The sequence below is a fragment of the Dermacentor silvarum genome, chromosome 11, assembly GCF_013339745.2.
Source record: "Dermacentor silvarum isolate Dsil-2018 chromosome 11, BIME_Dsil_1.4, whole genome shotgun sequence".
NCBI lineage: Eukaryota > Metazoa > Arthropoda > Arachnida > Ixodida > Ixodidae > Dermacentor > Dermacentor silvarum.
The window spans coordinates 10,728,615-10,751,979 of record NC_051164.1 but is presented as its reverse complement, the minus strand read 5'-3'; the positions used below and the strand labels follow the sequence as shown (position 1 = coordinate 10,751,979).

The 23,365-nt window shown below is 48.5% G+C and overlaps 2 protein-coding genes across 6 annotated transcripts in view; one reads left to right on the top strand and one right to left on the bottom strand.

Moving 5' to 3' along the window:
• The window catches only part of LOC125941248 (uncharacterized), a 410,784-nt gene that overhangs the window by 234,391 nt on the left and 153,028 nt on the right, over positions 1-23,365 (bottom strand). For all 5 annotated transcript variants that reach the window (XM_049658202.1, XM_049658204.1, XM_049658205.1 and 2 more), the window contains exon 2: positions 15,676-15,816. In XM_049658202.1, the coding sequence (XP_049514159.1) occupies positions 15,676-15,771 (96 nt within the window). In that variant the 5' untranslated portion in view covers positions 15,772-15,816. The remainder of the gene's footprint in view (positions 1-15,675; positions 15,817-23,365) is intronic.
• LOC119432870 (putative nuclease HARBI1) lies at positions 17,626-20,552 on the top strand. The gene is made up of 4 exons (XM_037700021.2): positions 17,626-17,844; positions 17,953-18,092; positions 18,720-18,888; positions 19,220-20,552. Exons 1-4 carry the CDS (start codon positions 17,629-17,631, stop codon positions 19,898-19,900), a joined length of 1,206 nt encoding a protein of 401 aa, XP_037555949.2. The 5' UTR covers positions 17,626-17,628; the 3' UTR covers positions 19,901-20,552.

The window sequence follows — 23,365 nt, the reverse complement described above, 5'->3', positions numbered from 1 at the left end:
CCCACCGAAGGTCCTCGGTTTCAAGCTAAATTAAAATACACTATAGCTAAATGAATGTACGAGCCGAAGAGGTCAGCGCACAGACGCAATCTTTAGTAACGCAGGTCGTCGCGGATCCATTACTCTTTTTTAGAGCTAAAGGCGTACTGTGTCATGTCTAGCAAGGTCATTTATCGCGTCGCAAAGACCTTGAACCACCGGAACGCAAGTGTGGCAAGTGTGATGTCACGCCACGTGATCCGTTGCGGAGAGGCGTCGCAGCTTTGGTCGCTCGGATACTCGCCACTGCGGTACCACGTGACTAGGTGATGGTTTAAGGGCTGTTTCACCGGCGCTTGGTCGCTCAGTCTCGCCATGGATGGCGCGCTGGCTGGGCCGTCTGTGCGTGCACTTCAGCGCAAGCGACAGGCTGAATCCAATCATCCAGTAGATATAGCTAGACGACAGGCTGCGAAATCTCAAGCAAAGGCAAAGTTGCCTGCTGAAACACCGGAGCAAAGGGAGGCCAGATTGGCACGTTATAGAGAAGCTTATCAAGCGCTGAAGCGTCTATTAATGAAAAACTGTGTGCATATTCTTTGCAAAACCAACCCAAACAGATCTTTGTGTCGTGATAACTAGATATACAAGAGCTAAACCTCAGCCAATTTTCTTTCTGTTGCTAGGTGAGTGCGAAAGCTAAACTGTTACCGAGTTCTCCTTTCTTTGATACTCCAGAAAGTTACAAACGTCTCAAGCGTGTGCAGTCGATTAAGAGGAACACAATAGTGGAGGGCTGCGAAATAATTTTGGTCACAAAGGAGTTCTTGAATGTGTGCCCGAAGCATGGTGCACGAGCAATTTTCATTCTACCTTCTTTGGAATGCAGCCGCCATGACCCCAAATTGCTCTGGCTACCTCTTGCGCTCTTGCTTGGCTGCACAACGCCCTAATCACTAAGGCCCCATGGCGGGTATTCTTCCAGACTGGCGCGCATTCAGCATGTGGACTATTTATGGCGGAGTTGCTTTGGCGCTGAATGACATGAACAAAAAAACTGTCAGCCCTTCCACTGAGGTGGAGATGGAAGACCAGTGAAGCGCATGCGCCTGGAAAGTGAAGAGGTGAAACAAGTTGGCAGGCTAGTTGTTTAGAATTCATGATAGAATGTGTAAGCGCGGCTGATCGAAGACGCAGAAAGAAACAGACAAACAGAGCGCTGTCACTGTGTGTCTGTTTCAAGGTGCTCGTTCAGTCGCGCTTACGCGTTCTATCATGAAGAGGTGAAAACAAGCTAGCGTGTGCAAAGCAGTGAAGCTTCCGATATTTGCAATGAAGTTACGATAGGCTCACGGGTGGTACCGACGCGCCTTGCTGCTTCAACATAAACACTAAATCATTAACTGATGGTTTGCAGGTCACTGTCGTCATTGTCTTCTATGAGTAAGCAAGCGACGCTCACGCAACAATTTTGATGGTGCGCGGGGCACCGTCGTCATCATGTAAATTAAGATCGAATTAATTCAGGCACTCGAACCAACGACCTTCGGTGGGGGTCGAACCCACCATCTTTGGCGTTAAGGACACGGTCATTAAGGCGTAGTTAATTATAATTAACTATAATAACTCGAACCCACAACATTCGGTGGTAGTTGAAGCCACGAAGTTTCGCGTTAACTAGGACGAGATTAATAAGGTTTCTCATGTCAATGTAAATCGGCGAGGCAATCTGGGGCGCCGGCCGAGCCAGAGGCTGACGTGTGAGCACGCTTTACTTCTCGTCGGGGCGCCATTTCACCATCGAATCCATCCAGGCGTGGTGAGAGTCCAACGCTACTGTCAACTCGGAGGCTGAAACGGTTTTCTGTTGGTGATGTCGGTGGCGTTTGGGCTGCGGGATCGATGTCATCCCTGCCGACAACGTCGGCAGCCGAGGGCTCATTCGTGAGTGTATCGGGTGCAGAATTTGTAGGGTCAGGTGTGTTAATGATCAGGAGGACTGATGGTAGCAGCCGAAGTGGAGGTGATGTCGGCCACAGCATGCGTCTCCTTTGCTGCTTAGGAGGCCAGCGAACATGGCGTGTCGCAATCGGCCACGTCATCAATACCGTGGTCTTCTTTTTCAGTCGAGGAGGCCGGCGAACATGGCGTGTTGCAAAAGCGTGTGCTGATTGCTTCTTCTTTGTCACTTGCCGAAGCTGGTTGATGCGGTGCCGAGGCAACTTCTTTGGTCACGACGTCACGCGCAGTTGCGACCGCAGCTGACGCCGGCGTTAAGGGGGCAAAGGCTCCTGCAGCAGCGTCCGAGTATGAGCACCGCACAGGGCCACACGACCGTAGGGTGACCATCCCCGCTACGCCGACAAGCATGGTCACATCCTTCGCTTTCGTGGCCTTGAATGCCACAACGGCCACAGAACGCTGCAGTGCACTGTGCACGGTACCGGTCGCTGGAACCGCACCGCCGACAAACGCGCTGCAAACCGTGGTATTCAAACGTCACACGCTGACCATAGACACGCAGGTAATTGGGATTGTGGTGCTCATCTCCATCCGAAGGAAGCGTGTGCCCTTGAGCACGCCACGTCGTCCGCTCATAAGACCAGCGTTGACAGACAGTACCTTGCCATATGGTGATAGTTCCTGGACGAGGACTTTGTTCGGAACGAAGGGTGTCAAGAACAGGCAGGTTACGTTGGTGACCTGCTAGCCGACGGGAACGACTGGAGAACGCTCGCCACCGATGACAAGGCAGCCAGCATTGACGATTAGAGTCATGGAAGCCATGCTCTCGACGGTGACTTGGAAGTTGAGGCCTCTCATGTGTTGAACGCAGTAGGCTTCAGAGAGACCAACTACGGTCTAGGGACCATTCGCCGTAGGGAAACCAACGTCGAAGACTTGGGCCTTCGAGGAAGTTCACGGCACTGTCGGTGCCATGGCGAGAGAGGTGGACGTCCCTGACGTGAAACACGCAGGGACGTCAACGCAGAGTCGTCATCGTGTACTCGGTGTAGTAATTCACTCACTACACTGACCCGGCATCGTGTCTTAAATATGGCAAACGCTTACGCAGCAATTCTGATGGTGTGCAGGTCACTGTCGTCATTGACTTCTGAGTAAGCAAGCAACGCTTACGCAGCAATTCTGAAGGTGTGCAGGTCATTGTCTTCTATGAGTAAGGAAGCGACGCTCACGCAACAATTTTGATGGTGCGCGGGGCACCGTCGTCATCGTGTAAATTAGGATCGAGTTAATTCAGGCACTCGAACCAACGACTTTCGGTGGGGGTGGAACCCACCACCTTTGGCGTTAAGGCCAAGGTCATTAAGGCGTAGTTAATTATTATAGAGTTAATTGAGGCACTCGAACCCACGACATTTGGTGGTAGTCGAAGCCACGAACTTTCGTGTTAACTAGGGCGAGGTTAATTAAGGCACAATTAAGGTAGCGTCAAATAAGGCAGTTTAACCCGCGGCCTTGTGGTGGCGTGGAGCAGAGGTAGAATATCCGGCTTCAAATCTGAAGGTCGTAAGTTCGAATCCTACTCCATTCCACCACATTTTCAGGCATGGAGTGGTGCCTGACACCGGCAAGAAAAAAAATATATCGCCGAGAGCTAGTGGGGCTATACTAGTTCAGGTGCAACCAAACTAGGAAGGCCCACTAAGCTTCATCAAAGTAATAAGCTTCATCATGTCATCAATAAGATAATTGAGAAATCTGCGGAGTACAATCAACCTCTCTACATGGCTTTCATGGATTATGAAAAGGCATTTCATTCAGTAGAGATACAAGCAGTCATTGCGTAATCCATTGCGTAATCAAGGAGTACAGGAGGCATACGTGAATATCTTAGCAAACATCTACAAGGATTCCGCAGCTACCTTGGTTCTCCACAAGAAAAGTAGAAAGTTACCTATCAAGAAAGGGGTCAGGCAAGGAGACACAATCTCTCCAATGCTATTCACTGCATGCTTGGAAGAAGTATTCAAGCTCTTAGACTGGGAAGGCTTAGGAGTGAGGATCAACGGCGAATATCTCAGCAACCTTTGGTTTGCAGGTGACAATGTCCTATTCAGCAACAATGGAGACGAATTACAACAAATCACTGGGGACCTTAATCGAGAAAGTGTAAGAATTGGGTTGAATATGCAGAAGACAAAAATAATGTTCAATAGCCTGGCAAGGGAACAATAATTCAGGATTGCCAGTCAGCCTCTAGAGTCTGTAAAGGAGTACGTTTATCTAGGTCAATTACTCACAGGGGACCCTGATCACGAGAAAGAAATTTACAGAAGAACAAAATTGGGTTGGAGTGCATACGGCAGGCATTGCCAAATCCTGACTGGGAGCTTACCACTGTCGTTGAAAAGAAAAGTGTAAAATCATTGCATTCTACCGGTGCTAACATATGGGGCAGAATCTTGGAGGTTAACAAAGAAGCTCGAGAACAAGTTAAGGGCCGCACAAAGAGCGATGGAACGAAAAATCTTAGGACTAACGTTAAGAGACAGGAAGAGAGCGGTGTGGATCACAGAACAAACGGGGATAGCCGATATTCTAGTTGACATTAAGCGGAAGAAATGGAGCTGGGCAGGCCATGTTTTGCGTAGGATGGATAAGCGGTGGACCATTAGTATTACAGAATGGATACCAAGAGAAGGGAAGCGCAGTCGAGGTCGGCAGAAAACCAGATAGGATGATGAAGTTAGGAAATCTGCAGGCGCAAGTTGGAATACGCTAGCGCAAGACAGGGGCAATTGGAGATCGCAGGGAGAGGCCTTCGTCCTGCAGTGGACATAAAATATAGGCTGATAATGATGATGATGAACCCGCGGCCTTTGGTCGGGAAGAACGAATAATAAGAAGTAACAACGCATTCGAATGAAAATGTCAAGTAATTTAATGAATGTCTCTTGCGCGCGCAGGCTTTTGCCTTCACCCTCTTTGGAGTATGCTAAAGTGACTGTCAATTTTTTTTTCTTCGCGTTATTGTAAACCTCCATGGCCTTTTTTGTTTCCATTTCTTACATCCAATTTACTGTCGGTTTCGCTCGCTTTCTTTTTATGACTCATGGTTGCCTATTTACACTTTCAATTACCCTGTAGTGTTGCGAACTTTCTTGACCTCTGCCATTAATTATTTGTCCACGCTTCTGAGGTACAGATACTTGTGCACTTTAGCCGCCCATTTATTTTTGTACATGTTTCTGAGTCTTTCTTCAAAACTAATTTTGACGTCATTGCTGCGGCGGAACCTATCGGTTGGTAAACGTCATAGCAACCCGCTATAAGGAAAGCTCCACGGAATCTTCACTTCAGTAGGCACGGTGGACCTAGCCTGGGCATGATGCCTTAGCAGGCTTTCCGTTTAAGAGCGAAGCTGTTAAGCCAGCCGTAAAAAGTGCGCGTTTCATGAAATTATCATCATCAGCATTGGCTCGAGCGTCGTCGTCTTCTTTCGCAGCTGGCTCGCTGGCGCCCCTCTTATTCTTCTGTCTGGGGTTTTACGTGCCAAAACCAGTTCTGATTATGAGGTACGCCGTAGTGGAGGGCTCCGGAGTAATTTTGACCACCTGGGGTTCTTTAACGTGCACTACAACGCAAGCACACGGGCGTTTTTGCATTTCGCTTCCATCGAAATGTGGCCGCCGCGGCCGGGATTCGATCCCTGACCTTGGGCTCAGCAGCGCAACGCCTTAGCTAACTGAACTACCGCGCCCCTCGGATAGTGCTCCAACTCGTGCTCGGCACGCGCTCGTTCCACTGGTCCCATGTTCGTCGTCGTCGTCGTCGTCTTCTTCCTTAACTGGCTGCGTGGCCGCTAATCATTCCAGCGTGCAATTTCACTTCTCTTATGTCGTCTTAATGAGGCGGCAAAGCTTGCACTTGGCCGCGCAAAGCTCGAGTCATAACGAAGCTGGCCGATCGATTCCGTCTCCTGGTAGTAGCTAGGTTGAATGTGGCTATGTCGATGTTGAACCTGGTTGTATCTAGGTTGAACTTGATAGCCGCTAGGTTCGGCCTTGGCTATGCCTGAGTTGAGCTTGGTTTCGCCAGGTAACTCTTAGGATATGACGCAATCGACCGGCCAACTTCGCTGTGTCTCGAGCTTTGCGCGGCCTAGTGCAAGCTTGGCCGTTTTTTTTTTTTCCAAGCTGGAGCTACAGTGCAGCTGGATACACCCGTCAGAAGCACTAGCAATGACACGTGTGGCTGCGATTCAGATGTGCCGGGCATGGCAAGTCACTATTCCGATTGAATCTGTGACGTCATGGCTCCGGCGCAACCAACAAGATGATTCACGTCATACCAACCCGCTATAATGGGTGCACCACGGAACCTTCACATCAGTAGACACGGTGGACCTAACCTCGAGGAATTTCCTTACGAAGATCTTTTCTGGATAGCGCAGGTTGGCGAGGCTGGTTTCACTATTCGCTGTTAGTGCCGTGGTCTTGTGGTCTTGCGGTGCCCCATGAAGTGTATTGATATTGTTCGCGAAGCATGCCTGCGTGTGCAAGCTTCTTTTGTGCGGAGACGTGGAATTAAATCCTAGCCCTAATACTTAACGGATTCTGCAGCACTTACTAGATGGCCACAATAAATTGTTTACTGAAGATGAAGCTCTGTGAAATTAGAAAACTGGTTTGCAAAGTGTATTTTTACAGACGGATAGGAAAAATGAAAAGAATAAGAAAATCGAGAGACAGTGGCTCTGCGTGTTGTTGCTGGTCAGCGATCTTGACCACATTAACTCTACTTGCGTATATATTGTGAATACATTCTGTCTATACTCCCAACATCTCCGTAACATATTGGTGAGAGGTGCGGGGTACCACGGCAGGAAACGGAGCTCCGCAGTGGACGTCACATCACCGTCTCCACCATGACTGACGGTGAGCACGCGGGATCAACGTCGTTGCCGCCTCCAGCGTCAACGTCACCGTCGCCAGCTGCGTTTTCGTCCCCATCGGTTGTGGTTGTACAATCCAAGGATCCCGGATCCTTCTGTGGGACCAATGGCGCCGACGTTGAAGAGTGGCGTGCTATGTACGAACGCGTGAATCTAGTCAACAGATGGGACCCAACGCTTATGCTAGCTAACATGTTATTGTACCTAAGAGGCACGGCAAAAGTGTGGTACGAAAACCACGAAGAAGAGCTGACCAGCTGGCGCCAATGCAAACAGAAGGTAAAAGAGTTGTTTGGCCAACCAGCCGGCCGTAAAATTGCCGCAAAGCAGGAACTGGCCTCCCGTGCCCAACCCCCCACAGATTACTTTGTTTCGTATATCCAGGACGTGTTGACGCTTTGTCGTAAAGCCGATCACGACATGACTGAAGCTGAGAAGGTCGGGCACGTGCTGAAGGAAATTGTTGACGACGCCAGTTGTTCTTCAGTTGATGCTATCGTCAAAAAGTGCCGACGATTCGAGCAGGCCAAAAGCCGCCGCGTCCTGCAACCATTCGCCAAAATTCCCAATGCTGCCGCAACGTCGACGTGTGAAGATCAGCCCACACGTCGACATCAGAGGACGTGGTGTGAATCGTTCGACGTGAACTGGAAGCGATGGCGCCTGCAGCTTTCTGTTCGCGTCGCCCTGACGCTACCCCTCTTGGAGTTCCCCTCGTTCAAGCCATCGTTCGCCAGTAACTTGAAAGCATTGGTTTACGTTCTGTCTGTGCTGTCGCCAACTCCAGAGCCAACGAACGCCCTTCTACTATGTTAGCTCCACCGCGAAGCTTCTCTCCGCGTTATCGCAAACCGACTGAGTGGAGAACTGCGGACGACCAGCCGATATGTTTCACCTGTCGCCGCATTGGCCATGTCGCCCGATACTGACGCAACTCGTGGCCCTCAACATCTCGCACGCCGACCAACCTGAACCGTTTTGATGGAAATGCCCACCGTGTTTCGCCCTCCGCAGAGTCTAACAGTGCCGACAACTCTGCCAGGAACACGTGGTACATTCTCACACCATCGTCTCGCGGACACCAGTCTCGTTCACCGCAAACACGTCGCCCATTTTCCCGTTCGCCACAGCCACGTCGCCTTTCGTCCCCTGTGGCTTTCGACCGTGTTATTTCGTAAAACTAAGAACAGCAGCCCTCGGAGGTGGTGGTGCATTGACAACTACTGCAGTAAATCCTCTGTTTGTGCCCACAAAGAGAAGTATAATTGACGTTAAAGCAGACGGCGTACCTGTCCAAGCACTCGTCGACACTGGAGCCCACATATCTGTGATGAGTGCTAGCCTACGTAGACGTTTAAAGAAGGTTCTCACCCCAGCAGCTGCACAAGTGCTTTGTGTGGCCGACGGTGGCGTGCTGGTGGTTCTCGGATTGTGTACTGCGCGTTTAAGTATAGCCGGCCGCCCTGCTTCTGTTCTCTTTGCTGTGACCGACAACGGCCCTCACGACGTTATCCTTGGGTTGGACTTTTTATCCAACCATTATGCTCTCATCGACTGCGCAACCGGCGTCCTTGACTTGGAACTGCCTCAACTCGCCGAAGCTCCAAGCACCGCGCCGCCACCGCGCCTGTGCTCGCTTCAAGATGTGCGTCTGTCACCCGAGGCAGTCACTTACGTCACTTTGACCGCACAGCCACATGTTCCTGACGGTTAATATGTGCTTCGCCCCATCGTTGACGTGCTTTTGAACCGAAACGTTGCTGTTCCGCATACGCTGATCACGGTTACGAATAATGATGTCGTTCTCCCCCTTCTTAACTTCAGCCTGTGCCCTCAAGTGCTTCAGGCCAGCGTTTCTAGTACGTCCGAATTTGACATTGAGAGTATGGACGCCGAGAGTGGATTATTAGAGCCAATTGCAGCTAAGAGCTCTGTTTCTTTCACGGATGACTTCGCTTGATTATGATTGCACCTGACCTCACCTCTGCTCAGGCCAAGGACCTAGGTCGCCTGCTCAATCGTACAGTGACATCTTCGATTTCGGCGACCGCCCTTTCGGTCCAAATATCTGTTGTTGACCACCGTGTAAACACTGGAGACAAGAATCATATTCATCGGCGTCCCTATCGTGTATCACATGCTGAACGTAGAGTCATCCCATCAGAAGTGGACAAAATGCTCCGCAAAGGGGTCATCGAACCATCAGCCAGTCATTGGGCTTCGCCAGTCGTCCTTGTAAAGAAAAAGGATGGTTCCTGGCGTTTTTGCGTCGACTATCGCCATTTAAACAAGATCGCGCGAAAAGACGTCTACCCATTACCACGCATCGATGACGCCTTGGACTGCTTGCACGGAGCTACACACTTCTCGTCGATTGATTTCGATCCGGCTACTGCCAGATTTCTGTTGATGAAATGGACCGCGAGAAGACTGCCTTCATAACACCTGATGATTTATATCAGTCCAAAGTAATGCCCTTTGGCCTATGCAATGCTCCTGCGGCATTTGAACGAATGATGGACTCTCTTCTGCGAGGCTACAAATGGACCACCTGTCTTTGTTATCTTGACGACGTTATTGTTTTTTCTCCCACGGTTAGCGGCCACCTTACGCGACTTGCTGCAATTCTTACGGTCTTCCGAAAAGCCGGCCTTCAGCTGAACTCCACCAAATGTCAATACGGGCGCCGTCAGATTACCGTGTTGGGACATCTCGTTAAGGCAACCGGTGTACAACCAGATCCGGATAAAGTTCGCGCCGTTCGTAGTTTCCCGGTGCCTCCTTCTGCTTCTGACGTGTGCTGCTTTGTCGGCCTGTGTTCTTACTTTCGGCGTTTTGTCAAAAACTTTGCTGACGCTGCTCGCCCTTTCACAGATCTTCTAAAGAAGAACACACCTTTCTCATGGGGCCCGGAGCAGGCTCACGTGTTCGCCGCTCTCATCGGCTTTCTGACCTCCCCTCCCATACTGCCCCCTTTGATCCATCTGCACCGACCGAAGTCCACACTGACGCCAGCGGCCACGGCATCGGTGCTGCTCTCGCCCAGCAGCGAGTACGTGATAGTACCGAGTGCGTGATAGGTTACGCCAGCCGCCTGCTGTCACCTTCTGAGAGGAATTACTCCATCACCGAGCGTTAGTGTGGGCTGTCGCCAAGTTCCGGCCATATTTGTACGGCCGGACGTTTTCGGTCATTACAGACCACCATGCCCTCTGCAAGCTGTCCTCCCTCCGGGACCCGACAGGACGGCTGTGTCGCTGGGCTTTGCCGCTCCAGGAATTTTCTTTTATTGTCATCTACAAGTCTGGACGTCTGCACAAGGTCGCTGACTGCCTCTCTCGTCATCCCGTGGATCCTCCTGATCCTGCTGCGCATGATCCGGAGACCTGCGTGTTGGCTTTCACTGACATAAGCGACATGCGCGCTGAACAACATCATGACGAGTCCTTGAAGGCCATCATCACCGGAGTGCAATCTGGAAGCACCGACGGCCAGTGAAGCATGTTCGTGCTGCACGATGCCATTCTCTACCGCCGCAATATCAACCCTGAGGGCACTGAGGTTCTCCTTGTCCTTCCTCGTCATCTGCGATCCGTCGTTCTCGAACAACTTCAAGATGCACCGACGGCGGGACACCTTGGATTTTTGTGCACATACGACCGGCTACGACGCCGGTTCTTCTGGCCGAGACTCTACCGCTCTGTGCGTTGTTATGTCGCAACTTGCGAATTGTGTCAGCGCCGGAAAAAACCTTCCCTGCCACCTGTCGGACGACTCCATTCAATTCAAGTTCCTGCTGAGCCTTTCTATCGCATAGGCCTTGACCTGCTGGGCCCTTTTTCGACGACTAGAGGGAATGAATGGATCGCCATCGCTACCGATTACGCGACACGCTACGCAATAACCAAGGCGTTGCCGACTAGTTGCGCCACTGACGTCGCAGATTTTCGCCTCCATGACGTCATCCTCCACCACGGTGCACCTCGACAGTTACTTACCGACTGCGGCCGCTCGTTCTTGTCTCGAGTTGTTAACGACCTCCTCCGCTCTTGTGCCACAGAGTATGAGTTGTCCACCGCCTACCACCCCCAAACGAACGGTCTTACGGAACGTCTCCACCGAACACTCACAGTGATGATGTCGATGTACGTTGCCAATGATCACCGCGACTGGGACGCCACGCTGAGCTACGTGACATTCGCGTATAACTCGTCCAGACATGACACCACAGGATATTCACCCTCTTATCTTTTGTATGGTCGCGACCCCACATTGCGATTTGACACCATCCTACCTTCTGTGCCACGTGTTACAACTGAGTACGCTTGTGAACTCATCTATCGCGCTCACAAGGCGCGTCAAGTCGCCCGATCTCGTCTATTGGCATCGCAGGATATACAAAAAGAGCGGTACGATCGGCGCCATTGCGATGTTAAGTTCGCCCCAGGTGCTTGGGTGCTCCTCTGGTCACCATGTCGTCGTGTCGGTCTCTCCCAGAAGCTTCTCTGTCGCTACACAGGGCTTTATGAAGTCCTACGTCAAGTTAACAACGTAAATTAGGAGATCTAGACGTTACAGTTTGATCCGTCCTCAAGTCCAACGCCGGTTGACATCGTGCACATTTCGCGGCTGAAGCCATACTTCGCTCGCAGTTCTTCGCCTGACATGCACCGAGACGGCGCTTCAGCGCCCGGGGGTCCTGTTACGGAAGGATAGGAGGAAAGAAATGAAGAAGAAGATCGAGAGACAGTGCCTGCTGCGTGTTGTTGCTGGTCAGCTATTTTGACCACGTCAACTCTACTTGTGTATATATTGTAAAAACATTCTGTCTATAGTCCCAACATCCCCACAACAGTATTTATTGAGTGCAACCAGCGTTTCACTGATATGGAAAAAGGAGCTTCTCGTGGTGACGAGCTCTAAAGATCTGTTGGTTACCTTCGCGAGCAGGTTACGAGGTCTAAGACAGAAGCAGACGTTCCCATTTGAGTGCCCTTGGCGAACCTGAAAATTCTAATCAGAACATAATCTCAAGCAGACGGTTATTACTGAGCTGAAAGCTAAACGGCGTCTAGCGGTTAATTGACAAGGATTCCTCTCTTTGGAAAACCTGGTAAAATGAGATCCATAATTGTGTATTTTCAGGATTAAATTGAAACAAATTTGTTGGCCGGCCATTGCATGGCTCGCCGACAAATTTGAATGGAGCTTACAACGGCTCCATTCCTATCCTTGCAAGTCAACGGCTTTGACGCAAAATGAACGCGGAATAATCTCGATTTGCGTATTGTATCTTGCGCTACATTTGTATGATCAGCACCACCGCAATGATAATTTCCTGCTATCTGGAGTGCAAGTGATTCTCTGTGCGCAAGACGAGCCGCATTCATGCACAAACTACTTTCAGTTATGTCAACAAAAAAGAAAACGAACACTATGCAGACTGTATTAAAGTGCGCGCGCTGTATTAAGTGGGCATGCACTATTGTGCTATGTCAGGTAAAGGAAGGTGGGCCATGAAGTGGTTGCAAGCAGGTGAGATGGACGGCACGCTGGCATGCCTAATTATCTCGAAAGAGAGATTGAATTCGGATTTAGGTATCGTGTACATTAGTTGAGTGCCTCTGCCTTCGTTATATCAACTGTGCCCTGTATACACAGTTATTAAAAGCACACATTTTTCTCCACCACGTTAAGTATACTTTTGCGGAATGCCCACTTCATCAGTGTACGCCATCTGAAAGCATGCTGTACATTCATGCAGCCAAGTTCATGCATACGTAGACAAAGAACATATTTTTCAAAACAGAATTATTTATTTACAATGCAACAAAGTGTCCAGCATACTTTCACTGTGGGTTTTTAACACTGAATGGGGTCTTTTATGTCAAGCTATAAAAGTAACAAGTAAAAGACAAACTGCCACAGGACTACAAAAGAAGATAAGCAGTGCTAGTGCCTGTAGCTTTTAAAATGTGAAACAAGCATTTTTGGACTTTATGAAAGCCTGCAATCTTGTATATTTTCAAAGTTAGTTTTAAAGCCTAAGCGTCTAGGTTTACCCCATTCATAGCTGCTCGGGTTGATGCTTATCTGAGTGATCGAGTCCAATTTGTGAGGACTGAAGTACATTGTTCAGGGCTGGAAATCCAAAATCAAAAAAGTAGGCTGACTAATGGAGTAGCACACGAGGAAAACCAGTACTTATGCGCTTGCGTGCGCTGCTATCTGTTAACTATATATATGTGAAGTGCTTCGTAGAATAAACGATTGTTGGAAGTTAGCGCTGTGTCCGCGTCGTCCATCTGTGCCTCGTCCCCTTTTTATGCGCTATTAAGTACAAGAGAGGAATAAGGATTATAAACAGGGTTAAGGTGCCGCAGAAAGGCCTTATTCCTATTGTTCAGGGCTGTTGCAGATAAATGCAGGTGTACCACAAGGAAGCGTCCTTGGACCCTTGCTGTTCTCGATTTACATAAATGATATCGTCGATGTAGTTAAGGAGCCAGTGCAAATCTGACACTTCGCCGATTATTGCGTACTGGTTAATGAAATTAAATGTTGTGATGAATACGTGCTCCTTACTATAATTTGCAGAAGATTCATAAGTGGTACCAACGATAGAACATGGTGCTTAATGCTGAGAAGAGTGTTTCTACGAAAATATCTAGTAAAAATACATTTTTACCCCTTCAGTACACACACGTGTACAGTCACTTGTCGAAGTCGCTGAATTCAAAGATATGAGTGTCACTATTGCAAACATGTTAAAATGTAATTCGCACATATCAAAGGTGTGCGCGTCCTCTTTACACTAACTTTGCTTCCTCAGACATAAACTAAAGCATGCACCAGCCGAAACGAAACTTTTAGCATATACGTCAATTATTAGACCTAAACTCGAGTACGCAGCAATGGTTTGGGACCCACACAGGAGAGTTAACTCTTACACACTGGAAAAGATCCAACGGTAATACGTCCAGTTTATTTATTTCAAGTATCGACAGACTGACTCACCGATCTGTTTAATCAGGCAACACAGTATGCAAACTTTGCAGTTCCGACAGAACATTCAAAGAACTGAAATGCCTTTTTGAACTCTAGCATAGGAAACTGCCTTTAAAGACTCAGGATTACATTTTACTCCCCATATCGAGAGCGACAAGGTATCGTCATGTGGCCCCTCTGCTCCATTGAAAACCGCAACAAACGCCCTTTAAGTTTTCTTCTTGCCATCCACGGTAAGCACGTGGAACCTTCTTCCGTTGACGTCACTACTGAGCACATAACCGATCGAACTTCTGGTTGTTTAGGGCATTGTAGTATTTCCTCCCACATTGGTGTGTTTTATGTATTTTTTTCTTCTCTAACCTTGCTATATTCTAGAAGCTTTGCTTGCCTTTTGCGGCTGTGCTTGGTTTACGTCGTACCTGACTTTTGGTGCACAATTTATCTTATGATTGTTGTAACACACTCATTCATGCTTGTTGTGTTTGTTGCTTTTTGTTGCTGTGTTGGGTTTACTTTGCATGTGATCTATATTTATTGCATAATTTCTCTAACTTGTAACTATTACAACTCCTGCTAGGGCTCATAGTAGGGCCAGAAGTATTTTATTAATAAATAAATAACGAAGGAAAAAAAAAGGTCGAAGATTTGAAGTGGCTTAAACCCAAGCGACCGTTTTCTTTGTTTGGAACATGTAGAGACAGCTATCTTTATATGTAAACCGTAGAAGCAGATTTGATTTGATTTACATTTTTTGGGCGACACAGTTGCAGTCGGAGAAAATTGCACTGGCTTGCCTCTTCAAAAGAAACGAAGTCACATGCTAAACTCCTTGATGCTCATCCCGTGTTCCTGTTCTAAGAGTACAAATGACGCTTGCTGCCTGCCATTCTGTGTTGGCCAAAGAGATTTAACCAGCAACTGTGTACTCAGTACCGAAACTCAGCAAGCGAAAACGTTTTTTCTGGTATGCTGCCTGTCGGAAACACGTGCATGGAGGGTTATGACTAGGCTCCAAATTATCACGCCATGCTGCATGCGAGTCTCTTTCTTCCTACACCAAGAAAACGATGTTTTGCTTTTATATTCAAAGCTGCTGTCGCAGTAAATGAGTTATAGTGTCGGTGGGTATCCCTGGGTGCAGGCTTTTTGTTTTATTTGTTGACGTTTACGACATGCAACACACTGTAGCGCGCGTGATGGCAGCCACCGCTCGCCCTCAGCATAATTCATACGAAAGGTAACCACTATAACTGAAATAAATAAACACAGTTGTTATACCTTTGATCTGACGCGTACCTTGTATCGTAGCGGCAAATGTTGAGGGTATGTCATGCGTTCGACAAAAAAGTGATGGCATTGATTTCTGGTTTCTGATTTGCACTCTGCGTGCACGAATAGTGACCGGCACAAAGATGCGTGCAGTTATGCCAGTTTTCGTAGACATGATAGCACGCCATAGCCTGCCTTGTTAACGCAGACTAAGGGCAATGTGTTGGGAGCACATCGCATATTCCTCCAGAATTAAGCAGATCTTTTCTCATTCTTTTGCGTAAAAGTGGCAGACCTCCCTGTCGGAGTTGCCCCCCCCCCTCTCCCTCTCCTATTTGTCATTTAAACATAAAACACTTGCATCACCGGGTGCAATCACGATTGACTCGAGTCATTCTTGCTCTCTCTGACATTAGGAGCTACATAACGAAACAACCTTTTGGAATTACTGTATTAAACAGTCGCGAATCCCCGGCGAACCCTGTATGGGGACTTACCGGGTATATTTGATGAAAGCCTCGCTTATTCCGGATTTCCAAGAAATGTGCCAAGGTAGCAGTTGGCCAAGGATCGCTTGGGTTGTACTCCGTCATGTTGTCTACAAAGAACTTCAAGCCGATGCGGGGCCTACCTGCGTCCTTAAAAAATAGACCACATTCAAGACCACCCGTTGTACTGCGATTCAAGTACGCGTCTCAAAATATGAATTCATGAAGTCATTATGGCGCACGCACCGCAGCAGCATAAGTTGATAATTATTCTTTCTAACAGCTGTATTCGCATAGCTAATCTAGAATTTAGCGAGTTGCCTGTCCGTGATATCAGCCGCAATAGGATCAATTTTTCTACGTTATTTGCACATTGTCGGCTCCCATGACAGAAAGAAGTGCCTTTGTTGAAGAAGTTGAAGGTTGGCATTCGTGCTGTGTTGATGGGGCTTGAAGTGTGCAGAGATGAAATAAGAGCTCCCGTAAAGCAACCGCTGGTACACTCGAAAAACTAGAAAGAGTATCGCAGGAGTGAAGGGGCCGATTTACTCTTCAATGGATTGTTTTACTCCCGCAAAATGTCGGACGGAGTGAAATGCATTGTTCACTCTATGCGCAGCGAGAGAGTGAAATTATATTTCTACTGTGCCCTTCTGAGAGAGACTAGAATGCCCGTTTCACTCTTGCGGCAACAGAGAGCAAAACGTAGCATATACTGCTGCTTAAAGTGCATATGGCTGGTCCGGAACATGGCGATGTATCGCTCACGCACGCAAAGCAAAGAGCGCATTGTTTCTCTTGTAAGAGAACAGGCACCCAGAGTGCAAACTGGTGCGGAGATCAACGCATTACTTTTTTGTTTCGGAGTTGCCCCACCGCGCGCCCGCACAACATGGCAGAACAGTACAGCACCGGAGAAAGACGATCTGTTCAGCGGGCAGGCGGCAGGCGCTAATGCTATCAGGGGAACAAAATTACTCCGTCTCCCGCTAAAGGGAACCATGTGTGGATGCGAAGCAGTGGGGAGATGGTTAGCTTGAGCGGGAGATGGTTACGCGGCAGCGGCCCGAGCGCTCATCGCGGCGCTGCACAGGAAAGAGAATGAGGCGCGCGCGTTCCGTAATTTTCATACCGCGGAACTACCGTGGCGCCCCCAGCGGAGTATGCAGCTTGAGCGGGAGATGGTTTCGCGGCAGCAGCCCGAGCGCTCATCGCGGCGCTGCACAGGAGATAGAATGAGGCGCGCGCGCTCCGTCAATTTCATACCGCGGAACTACCGTGGCGCCCCCAGAGGAGTATGCAGCCGTCGCACCACCTGTGGTGAGCGCCGCTCCGGATTCCTAGAGGAGGAAAATGGGGGGGAGCGTAGGAGAGGGGCGAGAGGGGGAGGGGACGCGCATGCGCTGCGGGGGTGTGGCACGCGGGCGCCGCTCCGTACAGGATTCCTAGAGGAGATAAAGGTTTTCGACGAGATCAGAACGGGACACTCGTCGAGCTGCGTCGGAAATCTTACCCACCTTCTCACCTCGCTACCTTTTTATATAAATACGCATTTAGTGCCGCAGCTAAACGTCGCCTCCCCTCCCTCCCTCCCGTCTCCCCACGGCCTTTCGCGCGACGGAAAAAGTCGCGTTTGCTCTCTATATATGGTGATTGTAAAGGAGGAAAGAGACGCTTATAGTAAATTCCACTGGCGGATCTGGAGCAAGTATTTTTGCTCCGCGGCCGAGAATTTGAATTCCACTGGCGGATCCAGAGCAAGATCGCATGTTCCACTGGGCGATTTGGGGCAACTTGCTCCGCGACGGAGCGCTCCGCGTTGATCCGTCTTATAGAGCCGGATTTCGCCGGAACTCCAGCGACTAGGCGCCGTCACTTCCGGAACAATCGGGTACGTCGGTTGCTTGCAGCGCTTTTTCAAGCGCTGTCTGGTAACCCTGTGGCGTTGTTTACAGTTCTGAAATGGCGTCGTTCGACCCTGCCGGATTGCTCGTTGCTTTGAGCGACAGCGACAGTTCGCACAGTTCCTCTTCAGAAAGCAGCAGCAGCAGCGATGAGGATGAGTCGTACGTACTGTACGAAATTTTATTTAATGAAATGTTTGCAGAGCCTCCGCACAAACGCCCCAAAATCGTCGGCTACGTCGAAGAAGTCGTACACGTGTACTCGGAGGAGGAGGTATGTATGCCTGTGCACATTGCACACGTGTGTTTCTTTTCTTTTTTTGTTTTTTTAATGGCAAGATGATCCGGCATTCTCAGAACAGCCAAGTTTTGGTTTCCATAGTTTCGCAGGAACTTCAGGGTCTCTAGGTCCGTTGCAGCCGACCTGTACAACGGCTTTACTGCCTCTAGGATGTGCCCTCGTTGCGACAATGGGGGTGCGTCTGCCAAAACAGCCGAGGAGCACGTCCTGGCGTTCCTGTGGTGAGCTTTGGCAACGTGTCCTTACGCAACTGCAATCTTTATCTCCCTACTTCCCCCATCCCCCCTCGTCGTATGAAATTTGAATGTGTGAATGAGACAGACGCAGTTTACCATTCCTTGAAAGAAAAAAAAAATGGGGAACGATCTTTCGAAAGTGATGCAGCTCGAAACTTCGACATTTTCTGAAATAAGCTGTGCTTCACAATGTGTATGTTGCCATAGTGTAACATTATCTGTATTTGCTGTTTCCTGGTTCTGCTTTTGAACGATAGCGAGGTGTAAGAAATAACGCTGTCTTAAGGTGCTCGAAAGTATCTAATGAGTAAGCTTTTGCGTTATCCTGAGTTCTAATAGTGTTTTGTAATTTTCTTGGGGTCAGAACTGAGGGCTGAGGTTAGTAGAACTCGTTGCTGGCCTAGTGTGTCACTTTGTTTCAGCTGAAAGGAAGCACAAAAACATATAACCACATGACAGTGTACGGGAAAAAGTGCTTGTCTTCCTTGTGGCTTTCTTGTGATTGCATGCATTTGAACTTCGTTTTTGTCAGCAACGTTTTGTTGTGATGTGGGATATACTGACTTATTTAAATTTCAAAATGCTTAAAGATTGAAATGCCATTTCTCCCAGGTATGCAGCAAATAAAGCTTGCATAAGAGATGTGGCAGGCCGCTTCGGGCTTGGGGAGACAACGACTTTTAGGGTCATTGAACGTGTGATGGAGTATCTCGTGGAATTGGCAAAAACTGAGATAGCCTTCCCGGACGACATCCGGGGCCTGGCCAAAGATTTCGAGCAGGTAAGAATTGGCAAGTAAATTAACTTGTGATATTAGTTTGCACATAGCAGGGAATGTTACTCTGCTAAGACAAAGCTGGAGAAGTATAAAACATGCAAATATAGCGGTGTAGAATACTTCATACAATTGAATTTTGAATTGTTTCATTCGTGTTCTGTCAAAATTGCATCTGCCTTCTGCAAGGTGGTTGCTTTTCAGTTGAATGGTTTATTCTAACTTATCACTTGACTATATAGGAACCATCACAGTCTGATTAAAAGATTGTCTATGAATATTGAAAAAGTACTTAAGTTTAAACATTAACTGCGTGATTACTTTCCTTTATTTGCAGTTGTCTGGAGTGCCGGGCGTCATCGGCTGCATCGATGGCACATACATCAATATTCGCTGTCCTGCCAGGAAGGTGCGGTCAACCTACATTAATCGGCATAATGATATTTCCATGACGCTGCAAGCAGTTTGCGACCACGAGAAACGGTTCCTCGACGTTACTGTGGGAAACCCCAGTAAAATGCACGATGCCAAGACATACAGAAATTCTCGGTTGGCAGCAAGGCTCCCTCAGATATGCGCATCGGGTAACTACCATATCCTGGGAGATGCTGCTTACCCGTTGCGACAGTATCTACTCACTCCATACAGAGATTACGGAAAACTCACAAGTCAACAAAAAAGCTTCAATGCAAGGTTTTCAGCAACAAGAGTGCGCATTGAAAATGCATTTGGAGATTTGAAAGCCCGCTTGCGGCAGCTTTTACACCTCGACTTCTTTGTGGTTGACAAGATCAACGTATTTGTGATATCATGCTGTGTTCTGCATAATCTGTGCATAAAGGCAGGAGTTGAGGATATACCATTTGACCCTGAGGATACTGGTTCAGATTGCACGTGGAAAAGATTGTCACATGACGACAGGGAAAGCTCTGGGCCACAGACAGCCAAGGAAACAGTGTTGCGGCAAATGGGAGAGCAAAAACGGGAAAGTGTTCGACAAAAGATGGGTCTACAGTGAGCTACTTGAAGACCTCCTGCCAAGTTTTGGACATGCAAATGAAGTGCACAGCACACATGTGAAAACGAACTTTTTATTTTGTGTTTTTTGGAGCGGAGGGTGGAGGGAGAGCGCAAGGTTTGTCGGTTTTGAGACCGAGTACGGCTCGTAAGAGTTCCATTTTTTCGCTATGCATCTCTTCTCGCCTCCTGGTGTTTTCGAGTTTCCGCCTCTCTCTTTCCTGTTGCCTAGCAGCTTTCCTTTCTGCTTTGCTTTCTTCAATTTCTTGAATTTTGTCGAGGAAAACCTTCATGTGGTGCGCGCGGCTGGTGCTCTCTCTCTTGCCTTTTTCTTTTTTTTTGGTGGTCATCATCTTTCTGTTCACATGATCCAGATAGGCTGGAACTGTTGTCCGTACTCTGTTTCACTCTGTGAACTGGCTGGTGAGGGTTGTGATGACGTCTTCTGTGATACCACACCAGCGGAATCACGGACAACTTCCGGCTCTAAGCTGTCATCCAGGTGTCTGATTTTTTCGAGCTCATCTTCATACTCCACCAGTTGGGGAGAGTTTCCAGACTGGCTGTTCTGGACACATGCACTTTTCTTTCTTTTGCACACAGTTTTATACCGTATGCAGCATTGATCACCTGTCCAGATTGAGCTAGTCACATCTTTAATATCCTGTGCAATTTTTGCAAACATGCACTTTTTGTTTTTAAATTTTTTCATTGGGCCTACTTGTGGGAAGTAGTTGGAGTAGCGATCAAGGAGGAGTTTTGTTTCCCCTGGTGTCCAGTCACATGTTGCATCTGGAAAAGTGAAGTAAGAAGCACCAGTTCTGAATGTCACGTTGGTTGTTGTGGCTTTTCAATAAATGTCATTTTTTTCAGTATTACCAGTGTATCTTTAAATTGTACTTTACACTACTTTTACAACTCACAGTGCACTTTCCATTATTGGTCCCAGAAGTAAATTCACATGTATTTAAACAACTCTCCCAACAGTGCACATCAAGCAGGCATCATGGGCAATCCGTAAAAAATCTGCGTCATGTAATTTTCTTTGAGCATACTGTTGTCGTACAGTCAGATATTTTGGCACTATTTACTTCAAATAGTCACGACAGCCATACACAAACGACTACTTTTTCCAGCTTTTTACGCGTCCTTCCATAGATATGCCTGCATAGACAACTTTAACTCAACAGTGTTCAGTTGCATCGCTTGTGCCTTTACCATAGGTCGGCGCATTCACTCATGAGTGCACTCACACTCATTGCATGGACATGAGTGCGTGTGCGAGTGGGTGCCAGTGAGTGTGAGTGGACGTGAGTGCGGGTCCTGGACAAATTAGGGTGAGTCAGTGTGAGTGAGTGTTCTCCCACACTGCCGATCTATGGCCTTTACAATCAACAGTCATAAAAAATAGCTGTAAACTCACGTCGTCGTTTCTTGGTCACACTGGGTCCATCTGCGTCTTGCGAAACACCAGGGCACACAGCATCACCTTCACAGTTTTTAGAAGTTACTGTGCATCCGTGATGACAGTGCTCACTCGTAACATTTTTCGGCCAATTTTTTCTAGTCTAGCAGACATCACAACAGTACTGTACACCTAAGTCTAGCAGTGATTAAAATGTAGTTGTACATCTACATTGCCGTTTATTGGCCTCGGTGGATCCCTCAATGTGTAGGCAAAGACCAGGTTGTGCAGCTTCACCTGAACAAAGGTAATATCCTATGCAGTACGCCTCCTTTGATATGCAGAAACATAGCTTACACGTGTCCTTGCAACTCGTGTTGCTGTACTCATTTCGGGCATTTGCCGCTCAGTAAAACAGGTGTACGGTGGGGTGACTTAAACTTAAAAGCCGACTTACCAGCCTCGGAAGAATGCGCAGGATTCTCGGCTGAATCTGAAATAAATAAACCGTGTTTACATGTGGAACATTCACAAATAACCTGCATTACATTGCAATAGCACGTGCATAAAAAACGTCGCTCAGAATTCTTCCACACAACAAGAACACGCCGCTGCAGATACTAGTTCCGACTATAGTAGCACTAGCAAATGGGTGCGCTAAAGTACCACCGAATGACCGAACTGAGAGCATGATGTAGCCCAGCGAGTTTTAAAACATCGTTGGTATGGCGCCACGCGCAAGAACCTTTGCAACAGCGCCGACAAGCGGAGCGACGTCGCACAAAAAGAAAATTACGCCGGTCAGACGGACTTACGTCGCTGGTACCGCTTGTCACAAGAGAATGCTGCACTAGGGAATTCTTCGGCGCGCCCCGAGCACTTAACCATGCCGCGCTTCATGAGCATGCCGCGAATTTGGTTGCAACGCTGCCGGCATTGCAGCTCAGCCATGGTATAGCAATTAAGCGCGGCGGGCTTCATAAAAACGCCGTGGTTTTTGGCTCAGCCGTGGTTATGACGTTTTTGCAAAGGAGCGCATTTGACACTTGGTCGCACTGCTATGCGTTGCTACAACAGTAATCATTCCTGTGTACTTACCCTGCGTTGAGCGTTCTGTGACCTTGGCCACCAAATCCAGCAAAAGGCGCTGAACAGCAGGACTGACCGTAAGAACATCCATCGCGCTGCTGCACGTTGCAATGGCAAGACGCGAAGTGCAGTTGCCGCTGTGCCTAGAACCCCCAACGTGGTCTAATGCGAGATTGGCAACATGGGTAACCGGATGCGTGCGACAACTTCCGCTGCAATCCCTGCCGGAGCGTGTTTATTTTTCACTGGTCGATCGGGATCGGGTCGCTCCGCGGCGGATTTTCTTGCTTCGTCGTGGATTCGGCACACCGCTCCAGATCCGCCAGTGGAATTCACTATTAATTCTGCAGCCCTTCAGGGAGCACGGCGCTGAACGCGCGTTTGCTCTCCGACATGCGTTCGCTCCCCGTGAAAGCGCGCGTCCCTCGCGTCCTTCCACTCGCACATACAGCGTCTGGAGCGCGGCGACGATTTCATCGCCGTTTACCTCATACGGAACCTCACGGCTACTGCATACAGCCACGCCCTCCTGGAGTGATACACAGCCACGCAGCGAATCTCCAGCAGGGCCTCCTGCTTAAGTACCAGTCTGCCGATCAGCAGGGCTTCACTTGGCAGCAGCAGCAGGAAAGTGACGCAATCCTATAAAGATATCGCCGTTGTGCAGGAATCTCTCTTATACCCCTGACACACCGGCAAAAGTAAAGTCCTTTGCACTAGGCAACCCCTTTTGTTACTGCGAAGGACCCTTTCCAGAAAGGTTGCGCCGATGACACACGGCACCGCACTAACTTCTTTAGGTGGTTCCTAAGATATGCGCCGCCAAAAAAAGAACGGTTGTTTGTTAAACCAGCCAGAGATAAAACATTTACAAAAAGCTGCGCATGTAGATTACATTTAGTGATTGTAGAACCTAAAGCCATTTTTTGCCCATTTTTGATGGCTTATAATGCGCACATTCGGAATTCAACA